Source organism: Pristiophorus japonicus, chromosome 30, assembly GCF_044704955.1.
Source record: "Pristiophorus japonicus isolate sPriJap1 chromosome 30, sPriJap1.hap1, whole genome shotgun sequence".
NCBI lineage: Eukaryota > Metazoa > Chordata > Chondrichthyes > Pristiophoridae > Pristiophorus > Pristiophorus japonicus.
The window spans coordinates 11,573,803-11,592,210 of NC_092006.1; the positions used below are offsets into that span (position 1 = coordinate 11,573,803).

At 53.6% G+C, this 18,408-nt stretch overlaps 1 protein-coding gene and 1 non-coding gene across 2 annotated transcripts in view; one reads left to right on the plus strand and one right to left on the minus strand.

Moving 5' to 3' along the window:
* Positions 1 to 18,408, plus strand: part of LOC139240116 (aminopeptidase Ey-like) — a 201,975-nt gene that overhangs the window by 175,707 nt on the left and 7,860 nt on the right. The window contains exons 14-15 of the mRNA XM_070868492.1: positions 9,719 to 9,795; positions 11,140 to 11,276. Of these exons, the coding sequence (XP_070724593.1) occupies positions 9,719 to 9,795; positions 11,140 to 11,276 (214 nt within the window). The remainder of the gene's footprint in view (positions 1 to 9,718; positions 9,796 to 11,139; positions 11,277 to 18,408) is intronic.
* On the minus strand, positions 4,972 to 5,062 carry trnar-ucu (transfer RNA arginine (anticodon UCU)). Its single transcript is given in 2 exon segments — positions 4,972 to 5,007; positions 5,026 to 5,062. It is a non-coding gene; the product is annotated as a tRNA-Arg (tRNA).

Below are 18,408 nucleotides of genomic sequence, written 5' to 3' on the forward strand. Positions count from 1 at the left end.
TCTGTACACACCCCGTACACACACCGTATACACTCTGTACACACACCGTACACACTCTGTACACACCCCGTGCACAGCCTGTACACACTCCGTACACACCCCGTACACACTCTGTACACACACCGTACACACTCTGTACACACACCGTACACACTCTGTACACACACCGTACACACTCTGTACACACCCCGTACACACTCTGTACACACCCCGTGCACATCCTGTACATACTCCTTACACACCCCGTACACACTCTGTACACACCCCGTACACACGCCGTACACACGCCGTACACACGCCGTACACATCCCATACACACCCCGTACGGACCCGGGGGAGGCCGGGATTTCAGCGCCAATATTTTCAACGCTGTCCTTTGCCTGAAAAACGAGGTAATGACAGCACTTCCGTCTGGCACCAATGGGTGCCTTAGAGTGGCTGCTGAGGACCATCGGAACACTGTAGAATGCTTGGAATTCCAGATCCGATTCGCTGCGCAACATTATCCGTTGGCAGAACTCAGCCAGGTCCAGAATAAGAGGACCTGCCAGCAAGGAAGCCTCACAGGTGTTATGGAGGACGATGGTGTTGGGGCCGACTTTCGATTAAGAAAAAAAAAATCGAGTACAGGTTGAACCTCCATTATCAGGACCTTCGGGACCTGCCCTGTTCCGGATAAGGGATTTTTTTCCGGAAGAGGGGTGGTCACGTTAAATTGGATGGTACAGGTACTGAGCAAGGGGATGCCAGGGCTGGCTGGCTTGGGGCTGGGAGTGCGGCAGAGAGATCATTGGGGTGGCGGGGGAGGGGGCCGGTAGATCACGGGGTCAGGCCAGCGATTGCGGGAGTCGGCAGCGAGGAAGGACTTCAATTTGTTCATGTCGGAGTTCTGCGCATGCGCCAACCGGTGGCCGGGAATGGTTCTGGACGAGGGTGTTTCCGGATAAGGGAGTTCTGGATAAGGGAAGTTCAATCTTTAGTTGAATTCCATCACTGAAGTTGTGTGTGCGAAAGAGAGAGGTCCCTTACAGCTAGCCCCATTAATCCACCCCGCCCCCGCAAAAAGCCCCAACGTGGTCACAAAACGGACCGCCAGAACTCAAGTATCACCAGTACGGAGGTGCGGCAAATGTTTTTGTGGTGGAGGAGCAGCGAGAGATCAGGGCGGAGGAGCGGCGAGAGATCGGGGGCGGAGGAGCGGGGAGGGATCGGGGCGGAGGAGCGGCGAGAGATCGGGGCGGAGGAGCGGGGAGGGATCGGGGCGGAGGAGCGGCGAGAGATCGGGGCGGAGGAGCGGCGAGAGATCGGGGGCGGAGGAGCAGCGAGAGATCGGGGCGGAGGAGCGGCGAGAGATCGGGGGCGGAGGAGCGGCGAGAGATCGGGGCGGAGGAGCGGCGAGAGATCAGGGCGGAGGAGCGGCGAGAGATCGTGGCGGAGGAGCGGCGAGGGATCGGGGCGGAGGAGCGGCGAGAGATCGGGGCGGAGGAGCGGCGAGAGATCGGGGCGGAGGAGCGGCGAGGGGTCGGGGCGGAGGAGCGGCGAGAGATCGGGGCGGAGGAGCGGCGAGGGATCGGGGCGGAGGAGCGGCGAGAGATCAGGGCGGAGGAGCGGCGAGAGATCGTGGCGGAGGAGCGGCGAGGGATCGGGGCGGAGGAGCGGCGAGAGATCGGGGCGGAGGAGCGGCGAGGGGTCGGGGCGGAGGAGCGGCGAGAGATCGGGGCGGAGGAGCGGCGAGGGATCGGGGCGGAGGAGCGGCGAGGGATCGGGGCGGAGGAGCGGCGAGAGATCGGGGCGGAGGAGCGGCGAGAGATCGGGGCGGAGGAGCGGCGAGAGATCGTGGCGGAGGAGCGGCGAGAGATCGGGGCGGAGGAGCGGCGAGAGATCGGGGCGGAGGAGCGGCGAGAGATCGTGGTGGAGGAGCGGCGAGGGATCGGGGCGGAGGAGCGGCGAGGGATCGGGGCGGAGGAGCGGCGAGGGATCGGGGCTGAGGAGCGGCGAGAGATCGCGGCGGAGGAGCGGCGAGAGATCGCGGCGGAGGAGCAGCGAGAGATCGGGGCGGAGGAGCGGCGAGAGATCAGGGCGGAGGAGCGGCGAGAGATCGGGGCGGAGGAGCGGCGAGAGATCGGGGCGGAGATGCGGCAAATGAGGGGCCCAGAAGAGCCAAGGGCCCAGGGGCAGCACGGGCCCAGCCCACACTGTGCGATATGTGAGCGCACTAGGTCCGTGCAGCAGAGCAGGTCTCCAGTCGTCCTGGTTAACCCTTGCCCCTGGACCAAGACCTCGCTCTGTCGAGCCCGTGTGGTGGCTGGTGTGCAACGGTCACCCCACGTTAAAAAAATCCACGCACAGGCATCTTCCACCCCCTCAACTGGAGTTCAGGACTGGAACATCCAGTCCTTCATGGAAGCATCTGTGAACTCATGTGGAAGCAAGTCATCCTCGTTCGAGGGACCACCTATGATGATGACTGTCCCATAAAAGTGGTGACAGTGAACTGTGAGTATAATTGCGGATTATCATTTAATTGGACGACACATTTCGTTTCAGCTCCTTCGATTATTTTCTTGACTTTTTCCTAATGTTCCAATGAATAACTTTTTTTAATGAAATTAATTTTAGGGTCTCATATTTTCCCCACTGATTGTCTCCCATTTTTACAATAATTTGAGCATGAAGAAAAGTTAAAGAATAAAATCTGGTTGTTGGAACATAATTCCGGATTTCGGCGATTGCTTCCGTATTAAGAACTAGTCGGTTTATCAGCAAAAGGTTGAACAATCGCACGACACATTACCAGTTCATCCACCAGGCTCACAACCACCTGCCCCATCGTGGATCGCCCGAACCCAACTGGCTGGGGTTTTATTGAGGCTTGTGAACATCACGTGACTGGCTAAGACACTCCCACTCAACAGCTCTACAACTATTTTAAGTAGAAACTTTAAATCAATCCCCCCTTTTGGCAAGAGTTAAGGTTAGGGTTAGGGTTAGGAACCCTCACATTCCCGAATAAAACTTTAAAGGAAATTCAGTTCAAATTAGAATTTGGTTGCCGGGGGTGATGATGGACTCCAGTCCCTCCGGCGCCCACCTCTCGCGGAAGGCCGCGAGCGTATCAGTGGACACCGCGTGCTCCATCTCCAGGGACACCCTGGCTCGGAGGTAATTGCGGAAGAGAGGCCGGCAGTCGGGCTGAACGACCCCTTCGACTACCCGCTGCCTGGACCGGTTAATGGCCCCCTTGGCCGTGCCCAGGAGCAGGCCCACGAGGAGGTCCTCGGATCTACCCGTTCCCCTCCGCACCGGGTGCCCAAAGATCAGGAGCATGGGACTGAAGTGCAACCAGAATTTGGGGAGCAGCTCTTCGAATATTGGAAGATGGGCTGCAACCTCACACACTCCGCATACACGTGGAACACAGACTCTTCCAGACCGCAGAAATTGCTGGTGGCCTGGGAGTCCTTGAACCGACTTAAAAGCCTATTCGTGCAACACGCTCTATGCCAAGGCCCCAATACATAATGGGAGGGCATTTTTGACACACAAATTGCTCTTTAGGTCACGAGTGTTTGGCCGACTGTGGAAGAGCGTGTTGGAAGACCAGTATCTCAAACCTGGCACCAAGCTCATGGTCTACAGAGCAGTAGTGATATCCGCCCTGCTATATGCTTCAGAGACATGGACTATTAACAGCAGGCACCTCAAAACACTGGAGAAGTACCACCAACGCTGCCTCCGCAAGATCCTGCAAATCCGTTGGCAGGATAGACGCATCAACATAGAAACATAGAAACATAGAAAATAGGTGCAGGAGCAGGCCATTCAGCCCTTCTAGCCTGCACCGCCATTCAATGAGTTCATGGCTGAACATGAAACTTCAGTACCCTCTTCCTGCTTTCTCGCCATAACCCTTGATCCCCCGAGTAGTAAGGACTTCATCTAACTCCCTTTTGAATATATTTAGTGAATTGGCCTCAACTACTTTCTGTGGTAGAGAATTCCACAGGTTCACCACTCTCTGGGTGAAGAAGTTTCTCCTCATCTCGGTCCTAAATGGCTTACCCCTTATCCTCAGACTGTGACCCCTGGTTCTGGACTTCCCCAACATTGGGAACATTCTTCCTGCATCTAACCTGTCTAAACCCGTCAGAATTTTAAACGTTTCTATGAGGTCCCCTCTCATTCTTCTGAACTCCAGTGAATACAAACCCAGTTGATCCAGTCTTTCTTGATAGGTCAGTCCCACCATCCCGGGAATCAGTCTGGTGAATCTTCGCTGCACTCCCTCAATAGCAAGAATGTCCTTCCTCAAGTTAGGAGACCAAAACTGTACACAATACTCCAGGTGTGGCCTCACCAAGGCCCTGTACAACTGTAGCAACACCTCCCTGCCCCTGTACTCAAATCCCCTCGCTATGAAGGTCAACATGCCATTTGCTTTCTTAACCGCCTGCTGTACCTGCATGCTAACCTTCAATGACTGATGTACCATGACACCCAGGTCTCGTTGCACCTTCCCTTTTCCTAATCTGTCACCATTCAGATAATAGTCTGTCTCTCTGTTTTTACCACCAAAGTGGATAACCTCACATTTATCCACATTATACTTCATCTGCCATGCATTTGCCCACTCACCTAACCTATCCAAGTCACTCTGCAGCCTAATAGCATCCTCCTCGCAGCTCACACTGCCACCCAACTTAGTGTCATCCGCAAATTTGGAGATACTGCATTTAATCCCCTCGTCTAAATCATTAATGTACAATGTAAACAGTTGGGGCCCCACCAGCACAGAACCTTGCGGCACCCCACTAGTCACTGCCTGCCATTCTGAAAAGTACCCGTTTACTCCTACTCTTTGCTTCCTGTCTGACAACCAGTTCTCAATCCACGTCAGCACACTAACCCCAATCCCATGTGCTTTAACTTTGAAATGTACTGTGCGGCCCAGGAAACAGCTGACCCAAAATCCGACTCTGGTGGGACTCGAACCCACAACCTTTGAATGCCTTATATACCATTGTCTAGAAGTCCAATGCGCTATCCATTGCGCCACAGAGCCATCAGTGTTCTCGCTCAGACCAACACCCCCAGCATCGAAGCACTGACCACACTCGACCAGCTCCGTTGGGCGGGCCACATTGTCCGCATGCCCCCCGACACGAGACTCCCGAAACAAGCGCTCTACTCGGAACTCCTACACGGCAAGTGAGCCCCAGGTGGGCAGAGGAAACGTTTCAAGGACACCCGAGAGCATGCAGAAACCAAGCGCAGGCAGCGGAAGGAGCATGCGGCAAACCAGACTCCCCACCCACACTTTCCCTCAACCATCACCTATTCCAGACACCGCCTGTGACAGAGACTGTAGGTCCCGCATTGGGCTCATCAGTCGCCTGCGAACTGGTGTTCGTGTGGGAGCAAGTCACCCTCGACCGCCGGGGGACTGCCTATGAAGGAGAAAGGGGACCTCTAGCCCCTCCGGACTGCAGGGTAGAGCAGTCATGGCTGTCAACAGCTCTACAACAGCTCTACTCACCGGTGCATATACATGTGCAGCGTCTAAAATCTGGTACCCCCGGGACCCAGGCCGTTGCCGATTCCGGGCTTTTTCCATACTTACGATTTGTTTTCTGATGCCACCAATCTCGGGGGTTTCCGGATTTCGGAATGTCAGAAAGGGGGGCAGGGGGGGGGGGGGCTCCCCGCCGAGGGGATACTCGGGCAGGCCCCGAGGTCGAAAGGGTCATCGGGTCCGGATTCCGGACCATTGTATGGATTCATAAGAGCATCAGAAATAGGAGCAGGAGTCAGCCATTCAGCCCCTCGAGCCTACTCCGCCATTTAATACGATCATGGCTGATCTGATCATGGACTCAGCTCCACTTCCCTGCCCGCTCCCCATAACCCCTTATCCCCTTATCGTTTAAGAAACTGTCTATTTCTGTCTTAAATTTATTCAATGTCCCGGCTTCCACAGCTCTCTGGGGCAGTGAATTCCACAGATTTACAACCCTCTGAGAGAAGAAATTCCTCCTCATCTCAGTTTTAAATGGGCGGCCCTTTATTCTAAGACCATGCCCCCTAGTTCTAGTCTCCCCCATCAGTGGAAACATCCTCTCTGCATCCACCTTGTCTTATACCTCATAATCTTATACCTTTCCATAAGATCACCTTAATGAGTAGAGGCCCAACCTCCTCAACCTTTCCTCATAAGTCAACACCCTCATCCCCGGAATCAACCGAGTGAACCTTCTCTGAACTGCCTCTAAAGCAAGTATATCCTTTCGTAAATATGGAGACCAAAACTGCAGTGCTCCAGGTGTGGCCTCACCAATACCCTGTATAACTGTAGCAAGACTACCCTGCTTTTATACTCCATCCCCTGCCATCGATCGGTCTGGAGTCCGGAGTCCGGATTCTGGAACATTCCGCATTCCGGATTCTCGACGCTGCACCTGTATTACATTACAGCGATCGTTTGCAATAAAAATCACCAGGGGGTTTTGCTGTGTTTTGCTCAGACATGATTCAGACCAGCAAACTCGCTCAAAGATATTGGAGAATCTGCCGCACTACATCCCCGCCGTTGGCCTATTGGGTGAGGACAACATTCAGTCCACGACCAAACCCACACACACCAGGTCGGAAGGCGGCCTGTGGGAAAGAACAAGGACAGAAGATACGTGCAGTTTGAACACGTCAGCCGTGGCTCAGTGGGCAGCACTCTCTCTCTCTCTCTCTCTCTCTCTCTCACCCCTGAGACAGAATTTGTGGGTTCGAGTCCCACCCCAGAGACTCCAGCACACAATCCAAACCGACACTCCCAGCGCCAGTGCTGAGGGAGCGCCGCACTCGCTGTCGGAGGGGCAGTATTGAGGGAGAGCCGCACTGTCGGAGGAGCAGTACTGAGGGAGTGCCGCACTGTCGGAGGGGCAGTACTGAGGGAGTGCCACACTGTCGGAGGAGCAGTACTGAGGGAGTGCCGCACTGTCGGAGGGGCAGTACTGAGGGAGAGCCGCACTGTCGGAGGGGCGGTACTGAGGGAGTGCCGCACTGTCGGAGGGGCAGTACTGAGGGAGCGCCGCACTGTCGGAGGAGCAGTACTGAGGGAGTGTCGGAGGGGCGGTACTGAGGGAGTGCCGCACTGTCGGAGGGGCAGTACTGAGGGAGCGCCCCACTCGCTGTCGGAGGGGCAGTACTGAGGGAGAGCCGCACTGTCGGAGGAGCAGTACTGAGGGAGTGTCGGAGGGGCGGTACTGAGGGAGTGCCGCACTGTCGGATGGCAGTACTGAGGGAGCGCCCCACTCGCTGTCGGAGGAGCAGTACTGAGGGAGCGCCCCACTGTCAGAGGAGCAGTACTGAGGGAGTGCCGCACTGTCAGAGGGACAGTACTGAGGGAGCGCCACACTGTCGGAGGGCCAGTACTGAGGGAGCGCCGTACTGTCGGAGGGCCAGTACTGAGGGAGCGCCACACTGTCGGAGGGCCAGTACTGAGGGAGCGCCGTACTGCGCTGTCGGAGGGGCAGTACTGAGGGAGCGCCGCACTGTCAGAGGGGCAGTACTGAGGGTGCGCTGTCGGAGGGGCAGTACTGAGGGAGTGTTGGAGGGACAGTACTGAGGGAGCGCCGCACTGTCGGAGGGCCAGTACTGAGGGAGCGCCGTACTGCGCTGTCGGAGGGGCAGTACTGAGAGAGTACCGCACTGTCGGAGGGGCAGCACTGAGGGAGCGCCGCACTGTCGGAGGGGCAGTACTGAGGGAGCGCTGCACTGTCGGAGGGGCAGTACTGAGGGAGCGCCGCACTGTCGGAGGGGCGGTACTGAGGGAGCGCTGCACTGTCGGAGGGGTAGTACTAAGGGAGCGCCGCACTGTCGGAGGGGCAGTACTGAGGGAGCGCTGCACTGTCGGAGGGGCAGTACTAAGGGAGCGCCGCACTGTCGGAGGGGCAGTACTAAGGGAGCGCCGCACTGTCGGAGGGGCAGTACTGAGGGAGCGCTGCACTGTCGGAGGGGCAGTACTGAGGGAGCGCCGCACTGTCGGAGGGGCAGTACTGAGGGAGCGCTGCACTGTCGGAGGGGCAGTACTGAGGGAGTGCCGCACTGTCGGAGGGGCAGTACTAAGGGAGCGCCGCACTGTCGGAGGGGCAGTACTGAGGGAGTGCCGCACTGTCGGAGGGGCAGTACTGAGGGAGCGCCGCACTGTCGGAACTGCCTGTCATCAGTTATTTATGTCCACGGTGTTCAAGTTGCTTCAGCTGTTGTTCCTTGGAATGAATCCTTCAATTCTAACATCAGTCTGAAGAGGATTTTTGGTCTCAGGTTATTTCTTCCAATGCATGATTTCTTGGGGAAGGGCAGGAGAAAGGGTTGGCAGCTGCTGCCCCGATGTGTGAGCAGGATTAGGGTGTTGGATGGGTCTGGGCTTTGTCGAGAGGGAGGAGCTGTTTGAAAATATGAAACTTCTGTAACATCGCCCGTCTCCGCCCCCTGCTTCAGCTCATCTGCTGCTGAATCCCTCATCCGTGCCTTTGTTCCCTCCAGACTTGACTATTCCAACGCACTCCTGGCCGGCCTCTCACATTCTACCCGACGTAAACTAGAGGTGATCCAAAACTCGGCTGCCCCGTGTCCTAACTCGGATCGAGTCCCACTCACCCATCACCCCCTGTGCTCACTGCCCCGTGTCCTAACTCGCACCCAGTCCCACTCACCCATCACCCCCTGTGCTCGCTGCCCCCCGTGTCCTAACTTGCACCGAATCCCGCTCACCCATCATCCACTGTGCTCGCTGCCCCGTGTCCTAACTCACACCGAGTCCCGCTCACCCATCACCCCCTGTGCTCGCTGCCCCGTGTCCTAACTCACACCGAGTCCCGCTCACCCATCACCCCCTGTGCTCGCTGCCCCGTGTCCTAACTCACACCGAGTCCCACTCACCCATCACCCCCTGTGCTCGCTGCCCCCCGTGTCCTAACTCGCACCGAGTCCCACTCACCCATCACCCCCTGTGCTCGCTGCCCCCCGTGTCCTAACTTGCACCGAGTCCCGCTCACCCATCACCCCCTGTGCTCGCTGCCCCGTGTCCTAACTCGCACTGAGTCCCGCTCACCCATCACCCTCTGTGCTCGCTGCCCCCTGTGTCCAAACTCGCACCGAGTCCCGCTCACCCATCACCCCCTGTGCTCACCGACCTACATTGGCTCCCGGTTAAGCAACACCTCGATTTCAAAATTCTCATCCTTGTTTACAAATCCCTCCATGGCCCTCGCTACCTCCCTATCTCTGTAACCTCCTCCAGCCCCTACACCCCTCCCTATCTCTGTAATCTCCTCCAGCCCCACAACCCCCCCGAGATGTCTGCGCTCCTCTAATTCTACCCTCCTGACCATCCCTGATTATAATCGTTCCACCATCGGTGGCCGTGCCTTCAGCTGCCTGGGCCCCAAGCTCTGGAACTCCCTCCCTAAACCTCTCCGCCTCTCTCCCTCTCTTTCCTCCTTTAAAACGCTTCTTAAAATCTACCTCTTTGATCAATCTTTTTGTCATCTGCCGTCATTTCTTCTTATGTGGCTCGGTGTCAAGTTAATCTGTTTTGCCTTATAACACTGCTGTGAAGCGCCTTGGGATATTTTACTACGTTAAAGGCACTATATAAATACAAGTGGTTGTTGTTATGGCCTGGTCAAGTGTACTGACTCTGAGTACATGTCTCATTCCTCAGGTATAAATGGTACATTCCTGTAACCTGGCAGAAGAACAACAGTATTCAGAAGACATTCTGGATCAATAAAACCAAGGGTACGCAAGCCTTCTTTCTCCCACGGTGTTTGCACGGATTGCGAAAGAATTATTTTGCTGCCAGAACTACTTTCAACTGCTCCTGGATATGTGAATCAGAGCCTCCCCCAGTTCCTGCCTGGCAAAAGTGGGACAGTGTAGAGGGAGCTTTACTCTGTATCTAACCCCGTGCTGTATCTGCCCTGGGAGTGTTTGATGGGACAGTGTAGAGGGAGCTTTACTCTGTATCTAATCTGTGCTGCACCTGCCCTGGGAATGTGTGATGGGACAGTGTAGAGGGAGCTTTACTCTGTATCTAACCCCGTGCTGTACCTGCCCTGGGAGTGTTTGATGGGACAGTGTCGAGGGAGCTTTACTCTGTATCTAACCCCGTGCTATATCTGCCCTGGGAGTGTTTGATGGGACAGTGTAGAGGGAGCTTTACTCTGTATCTAACCTGGACAGTGTAGAGGGAGCAATCTTACTCTGTATCTAACCCCGTGCTGTACCTGCCCTGGGAGTGTTTAATGGGACAGTGTAGAGGAGCTTTACTCTGTATCTAACCCCTGTACCTGTGCTGGGAGTGTTTGATGGGACAGTGTAGAGGGAGCTTTACTCTGTATCTAACCCCGTGTTGTACCTGCCCTTGGAGTGTTTGATGGGACAGTGTAGAGGGAGCTTTACTCTGTATCTAACCCCATGCTGTACCTCCCCTGGGAGTGTTTGATGGGACAGTGTAGAGGGATCTTTACTCTGTATCTAACCCCGTGCTGTACCTGCCCTGGGAGTGTTTGATGGGACAGTGTAGAGGGATCTTTACTCTGTATCAACCCCGTGCTGTACCTGACCTGGGAGTGTTTGATGGGGATAGTGCTGAGGGAGCTTTATTCTGTATCTAACCCCGTGCTGTACCTGCCCTGGGAGTGTTTGATGGGACAGTGTAGAGGGAGCTTTAGTTTGATGGGACAGTGTAGAGGGAGCTTTACTCTGTCTCTAACCGCGTGCTGTACCTGCCCTGGGAGTGTTTGATGAGACAATGTAGAGGGAGCTTTACTCTGTATCTAACCCCCTGTACCTGCCCTGGGAGTGTTTGATGGGACAGTGTAGAGGGAGCTTTACTCTGTATCTAACCCCGTGTTGGACCTGCCCTGGGAGTGTTTGATGGGACAGTGTAGAGGGAGCTTTACTCTGTATCTAACCCCGTGCTGTACCTGCCCTGGGAGTGTTTGATGGGACAGTGTAGAGGGAGCTTTACTCTGTATCTAAGCTCGTGCTGTACCTGCCCTGGGAGTGTTTGATGGGACGGTGTAGCGGGACAGACCCTGTGGTCCTCTTTGCTGACCCCACTATTTGACATTTTCCCAGAGGTGATCGTAGGCGAGATGGAGGTGAACGATCAGACCTGGATTTTAGCAAACGTTAATGCCGTCGGCATTTTCAGGGTTAATTACGATGACGAGAACTGGGACAAACTGCTAATCTTGCTGATGAAGAACCGAGATGTAAGTGGGTGATCGACCTCGGGGTCGGGGGGGGGGTCAGAGGTTAGAGGGTTGTATGGGTCTGGAGGATCGGGGGGGTCAGAGGTTCGAGGGTTGTGTGGGTCTGGCGGATCGGGTGGGTCAGAGGTTCGAAGGTTGTGTAGGTCTGGAGGATCGGGGGTGTCAGAGGTTCGAGGGTTGTGTGGGTCTGGAGGATCGGGGGGGTCAGAGGATTGTGTAAGTCTGGAGGTTCGGGGTCGGGTTCTGAGGTTGGAGGGTTGTGTGTGTCTGGAGGGTCAGGGGTCGGGGTCAGGGTTGGAGGGTTACGGGGGTCAGGAGGGTTACAGGGGTCTGAGGGTCAGGGGTTGGAGGGTGCTGCGAGTCTGGAGGGTTGGGTTCAGGGTTCAGGGATTGGAGGGCTGTGTGGGTCTGGAGGGTCAGGGGTCAGGGGTTGGGGGGTTGCGGGGGCCAGAGGGAACGTAGTCAGGTATGTGATTTATTTTCTCCCTCACCCCTCCATTCCGGGTAGTGCTGATGTTTTCTGGGGGAAGGTTCCACAGGGAATCAATCGCCTTCCAATACCTCACCTTAAGAACATAAGAAATAGGAGCAGGTGTCGGCATTTGGCCCCTCGAGCCTGCTCCGCCATTCAATGAGATCATGGCTGATCTACCTCAACTCCACTTTCCCGCCTGATCCCCATATCCCTCGATTCCCCCAGAGGCCAAAAATCTATCGATCTCAGCCTTGAATATACTCAACGGCTGAGCCTCCACAGTCCTCTGGGGCACAGAATTCCAAAGATTCACCACCCTGAGTGAAGAAATTCCTCCTCATCTCAGTCCTAAATGGCCGACCCCTTATCCTGAGACTGTGACCCCTGGTTCTAGACTCCCCAGCCCGGGGGAAACATCCTCCCTACATCTACCCTCAGCATCAATGCAGTCACTTCTCATTCTTCTAAACTCCAGAGTATAGGCCCATTCTACACATTCTCTCTTCATAAGACATCCCTCTCATCCCAGGAATCAATCTAGTGAACATTTGTTGTACCGTCTCCATTACAAGTATATCCTTCCTTCGATAAGGAGACCAAAACTGTGCACAGTACTCCAGGTGTGGTCTCACCAAGGCCCTGTACAATTGTAGAAAGACTTCCTTACTCTTATACTCCAACCCCCTTATAGCTTGCTGTACCTGCATGCTCGCTTTCTGTGTTTCTTGCACAAGGACACCCAAATCTCTCTGAACACCAACATTTAAAAGTTTCTCACCATTTAAAAAGTATTCTGTTTTTCTATTCTTGCTATCAAAGTGAATAACCTCAGATTTCCCCACATTATAATCCTTCTGGCACCTTACTGCCCACGCACGTAGTCTATCTATATCCCTGGGCAGACGCTCTGTGTTCTCACAGCTTACTGTCCCACCTAGCTTTGTATCGTCAGCAAACTTGGATACATTACACTCGGTCCCTTCATCTAGCTCATTAATATAGATTGTAAATAGCTGGGGCCCCAGCACTGATCCCTGCGGCACCCCACTAGTTACAGCCTGCCAACCTGAAAAAGATCCGTTTAACCTACTCTCTGTTTTCTGTCCGCTACCCAATGCTCTATCCATGCTAATACATTATCCCCAATCCCATGAGCCCTTATCTTGTGCAATAACCTTTTATATGGCACCTTATCGAATGCCCTTTGGAAATCCAAATATACTACATCCTGTAAGGTCCGTACTCTACAGTATGAAACCACACGAGGCACATTCTGGGGACAAGGTCACTCTGTGACCTTAACTCTTTATTCACAGGACTCCAAAAACGATGACCCTGCGTGGGACCTCCCTCTATATACCTGTGTGATCAGGTAAGGAGTGTCTCCCAGAAGTTCACCCCTTGTGGTCAAGGTGTGCATCTAGGTTGAGTGTATACAGTAATACAGTGGTGTTACGAGATACACACAGTAACACCACAGACATCACCTCCCCCCCCCTCAAAGTCTTATTGGGATCATAGGTTTAGTCTTTCAGGTGGTCTACGCTCCCTCGTGGAGCGCCGCAGTTGGGGCTCTGGTTGTTGGACACTGACGTGAGTGTCTGTCACCCGTGGTGATTCCGGCCTGTCCGGGCTGACCGCAGGGACTGTGCATTCTTCTGATTGCTCTTGTTACTCGTTCACTGGCGGTGTTATAAGCTCCATCTCATGGTCTTCTTCAGGTTCCTCCAGGTCGATGCTGAACCTTTTTTTAACTTGGTCCAGATGCTTACGGCATATCTGACCATTGTTGAGTTTTACCACAATGACCCTATTCCCCTCTTTGTCAATTACAGTACCCTCAAGCCATTTGGGCCCCATGGCGTGATTGAGGACGAATACAGGATCATTTATTTCTATACATCTCCCCCTCGAATTACGGTCATGGTACTCGTTTTGTGACTTGCGCTTGCTCTCAACTATGTCGGTCAGGACTGGGTGAATGAGGGACAACCGAGTTTTGAGTGTCCGTTTCATTAGTCGCTCTGCGGGCGGGACCCCCGTGAGCGAGTGTGGTCGGGATCTATAGGCCAGCAGGAGACGCGATAGGCGGCATTGTAGGGAGGGTCCTTGAATCCTGAGCATACCTTGCTTAATGATTTGGACCACACATTCCGCCTGGCCATTGGAGGCCGGCTTGAACGGCGCAGTCCTGACGTGGTTGATGCCATTGTCCGACATAAACTCTCAGAATTCATAGCTTGTGAAACATGGGCCATTATCACTAACCAGGATGTCCGGCAAGCCATGGGTTGCAAAGATCGCACGTAGGCTTTCCACAGTGATGGATGATGTGCATGAATTCAGAATGATGCACTCGATCCATTTCGAGTACGCATCTACCACGATAAGGAACATCTTACCCATGAACGGGCCCGCGTAGTCAACATGAATGCGTGACCATGGCCTGGTGGGCCAGGGCCACGGGCTGAGCGGGGCCTCCCTGGGGGCATTACCCAGCTGGGCACACGTCGTACACCTGTGAACACAGTGTTCCAGGTCTGAATCAATTCCAGGCCACCAAACGTGTGACCGGGCAATGGCCTTCATCAGCACAATGCCTGGGTGCTCGCTGTGGAGTTCCCTGATGAATGCCTCCCTGCCCTCCTGGGGCATAACTACCCGGCTGCCCCATAGTAGGCAGTCGGCTTGGATGGAGAGCTCATCCATCTGTCTGTGGAACGGTCTGACCGCCTCAGGGCATGCTCTGTGTGCAGGCGCCCAATCCCCAGTCAGAACACATTTCTTAATCAGGGATAGGAGGGGATCTCTGTTTGTCCAGATTTTGATCTGGCGGGCAGTGATGGGGGAGCCTGCGCTGTCAAAGGCATCGACAGCCATGACCATCTCAGCGCTTTGCTCCGCTGCCCCCTCAGTGGTGGCCAGTGGAAGCCTGTTGAGCGCGTCAGCGCAATTTTCAGTGCCGGGCCGGTGCCGGATGGAGTAGTGATAAGCAGCCAGCGTGAGAGCCCATCGCTGTATGCGGGCTGATGCGTTGGCAGTGATAGCCTTGCTGTCTGACAACAAGGATGTTAATGGCTTGTGGTCCATCTCTAATGCAAACTTCCTACCAAAGAGGTACTGATGCATTTTTTTTACACCATAGACATATGCAAGCGCTTCCTTCTCGACCATCCCATATCCCCGTTCTGCTTGAGAGAGCGACCTGGAGGCATAAGCCACAGGTTGGAGTTGGCCCTCAGCATTGCCCTGCTGCAACATGCACCCAACCCCATAGGACGATGCATCACATGTCAGAACCAATTTTTTACAGGGGTCGTACAGAGCCAACAAATTGTTTGAACAAAGTAGGTTTCGCGCCCGATCAAAAGCCCGTTCCTGACAGTCTCCCCAAAACCAATCACAACCCTTACGCAGGAGCACGTGTAGCGGCTCCAACAACGTGCTCAAGTTCGGCAGAAAGTTCCCGAAATAGTTCAACAGTCCCAGGAATGAACGCAACTCCGATGTGTTGCAGGGCCTGGGTGCTCGTCGAATCGCCTCTGTTTTGGATTCGGTGAGCCGAATCCCATCTGCAACAACCCTCCTGCCCAGAAACTCAACCTCAGGAGCTAAGAACACACATTTAGACTTCTTGAGTCGCAGGCCTACCCGGTCCAGTCGGCGTAGCACCTCCTCCAGGTTGTGGAGGTGTTCCTTGGTGTCTCGACCCGTGATGAGGATGTCGTCCTGGAATACGATTGTTCCAGGTAAGGATTTGAGCAGGCTTTCCATGTTTCGTTGAAAAATCGCGGCCGCTGATCGAATGCCAAACGGGCACCTGTTATAAACGAACAGTCCCTTGTGCGTGGTGATGGTGGTCAGTAGTTTAGATTCGTCAGCCAGTTCCTGGATCATATAAGCTGAAGTAAGATCCAACTTAGTGAACAGCTTGCCGCCTGCCAGCGTGGCGAAGAGGTTCTCTGCTCTCGGGAGGGGGTATTGATCTTGTAGGGACACCCGATTGATGGTGGCCTTGTAGTCGCCACAGATCCTGACAGAGCCACCTGCTTTTAGGACAAGAACGATGGGGCTCGCCCAGTCGCTGAATTCAACAGGTGAGATGATGTCCTCTCTCAACAGCCGGTCTAATTCGCTCTGGATCTTATCCCGCATCACATACGGCACCGCTCTGGCTTTGTGGTGCACTGGCCTGGCGTCCGGGGTGATGTGTATCACTACTTTAGTGCCTTTGAAAGTCCCGACGCCAGGTTGGAATAGTGAATCGAATTGTTGTCAGACTTGTGAGCACGAACTTCGCTCCACAGATGACATTGCGTGAACATCCCCCCATTTCCAGTTCATCTCGGCTAACCGGCTCCTCCCCAACAGTGCGGGACCATTGCCCGGGACAATCCAGAGCGGCAGCCGATTCACTAACCCATTGTGTGTGACAGCCAACATTGCACTGCCTAGCGCCGGAATGATTTCTTTAGTGTAGGTCCGTAATTGTGTCTCAATACGTGCTAATTTGGGTCTATTGGCTTTAAGTGGCCATAGCTTCTCAAATTGCTGAACGCCCATGAGTGACTGGCTGGCTCCAGTGTCCAGCTCCATGCGTACTGGGATACCGTTTAATAAAACCCTCATCATCATTGGTGGCGTTTTGGTGTATGAACTGTGAATATTCGCCACATGGACCCGCTGAACCTCGGCGTCCATCGATTTGCCCCAAAAGTCATCCTGCCTCAAAGAACCCTCTTCTGGTTCATCCGCCTCATATATTAGTCTGGTTGCAGACTTCCTGCACTTTCGAGCTAAGTGGCCACTGAGATTGCAGTTCCTGCAAACAAACTGTTGAAATCTGCAAGATCTAGCTGAGTGTTTCCCCACACCTCCAGCATGAGTTAAAATTTCCATTGTTGGGAACATAGGGACTATGGCCAGGCATTCCGTGCTGACTGTCCCTTTGACTGCTCTTAAGTACCCTATTGGTGGGTGTCAATGGCCCCATCCCGGGCCACATTGTCCACTGTGATGGCGTGAATGTCCGTTCAGCCTGCCATTGTCTCTGTTGAAGTCCTACTCTGGGGTCTATTGCTGCCTGGGGAGTGTCGGACTGCCCCTGCCTGCCTGCAGGACTCTGAGTTGCATTGATGATGTTGACTCCCTGATCTATCGCCGCGTTAGAGGCAGAATTGCCGCGTATATTATTTTCGTCTCTTCCTCCCACGCCATGAAAGTTTGAGCCATCAACGCCGCCGCTTCCAAGGTCAAATCCTTGGTCTCAATTAATTTGCGGAAAATTCCCGCATGACCGATGCCCTCGATAAAGAAGTTCCTTAGCATCTCCCCCCTGCAGGCGTCTGTGAACTTACAGAGGCTGGCCAAACGCCAGAGGTCCACCACAAGTCCGGTATGCTCTGTCCTTCCCGACGTCGGTGTGTGTAGAATCTGTGTCGGGCCATATGTACGCTGCTCACTGGTTTGAGGTGCTCTCCGATCAATTTGCTAAGTTCTTCAAAGGTTTTGTCCGCCGGCTTTTCAGGTGCCAGTAAGTCCTTCATGAGCGCGTAAGTCTTTGGTCTGCAGCTGGTCAAAAGATGAGCCCTTCGCTTGTCGGCCGCTGCATCCCCCAGACATTCTTTCGTAACGAAGCTTTGCTGAAGCCTCTCAACAAAATCGTCCCAGTCTTCCCCAACACAGTACCGTTCCTCTGTACTACCGGTGGCCATTCTTGTGGGTCATGAATTCCCGTTTCTCGTCGCCAATGTAAGGTCCTTACTCCACAGTATGAAACCACACGAGGCACATTCTGGGGACAAGGTCACTCTGTGACCTTAACTCTTTATTCACAGGACTCCAAAAGCGATGACCCTGCGTGGGACCTCCCTCTATATACCTGTGTGATCAGGTAAGGAGTGTCTCCCACAAGTTCACCCCTTGTGGTCAAGGTGTGCATCTAGGTTGAGTGTATACAGTAATACAGTGATGTTACATTGTGGTTACATACATGACACATCCACTGCTTTCCCTTTATCTACCCTGTTGGTTGCATCCTCAAATAGCCCTAATAAATTTGTCAAACACGATTTCCTTTTCATAAAACCATGTTGACTCTGCCTAATCATGTTATGATTTTCTAAATGCACTTCCTTAACAACGGATTCCAGCATTTTCCCGACGACTGATGTCAGGCTAATTGTTCCAGGTAGTTTCCTGTTTTCTCTCTCCCTCCTTTCTTGAAAAGCAGTGTTACATTTGCTACCTTCCAATCCACTGGGACCGTTCTCGAATCTAGGGAATTTTGAAAGATCAAATCCAATGCATCCACTATCTCTTAGAACCCTAGGATGTAGGCCACTAGGTCCAGGACATTTGTTGGCTTTTAGTCCCATTAGTTTCCCTAGTACTTTTTCTCTGCTTATATTAATTATATTAAGTTCCTCACCCTCATTAGACCCTTGGTTCCCCACCATTTTAGGTATGCTTTTTGCATCTTCTATTGTGAAGACAGATACAAACTATTTGTTTAACGTTTCTGCCATTCACTTATTTCCCATAATAATTTCTCCTGTCTCAGCCTCTAAGGGACCAATGTTTACTGTTGATGCTCTCTTCCTTTTTACATACAATCTGTTTTTTTATATTTTTCTCTCATATTTTTTCCTTTTTGTA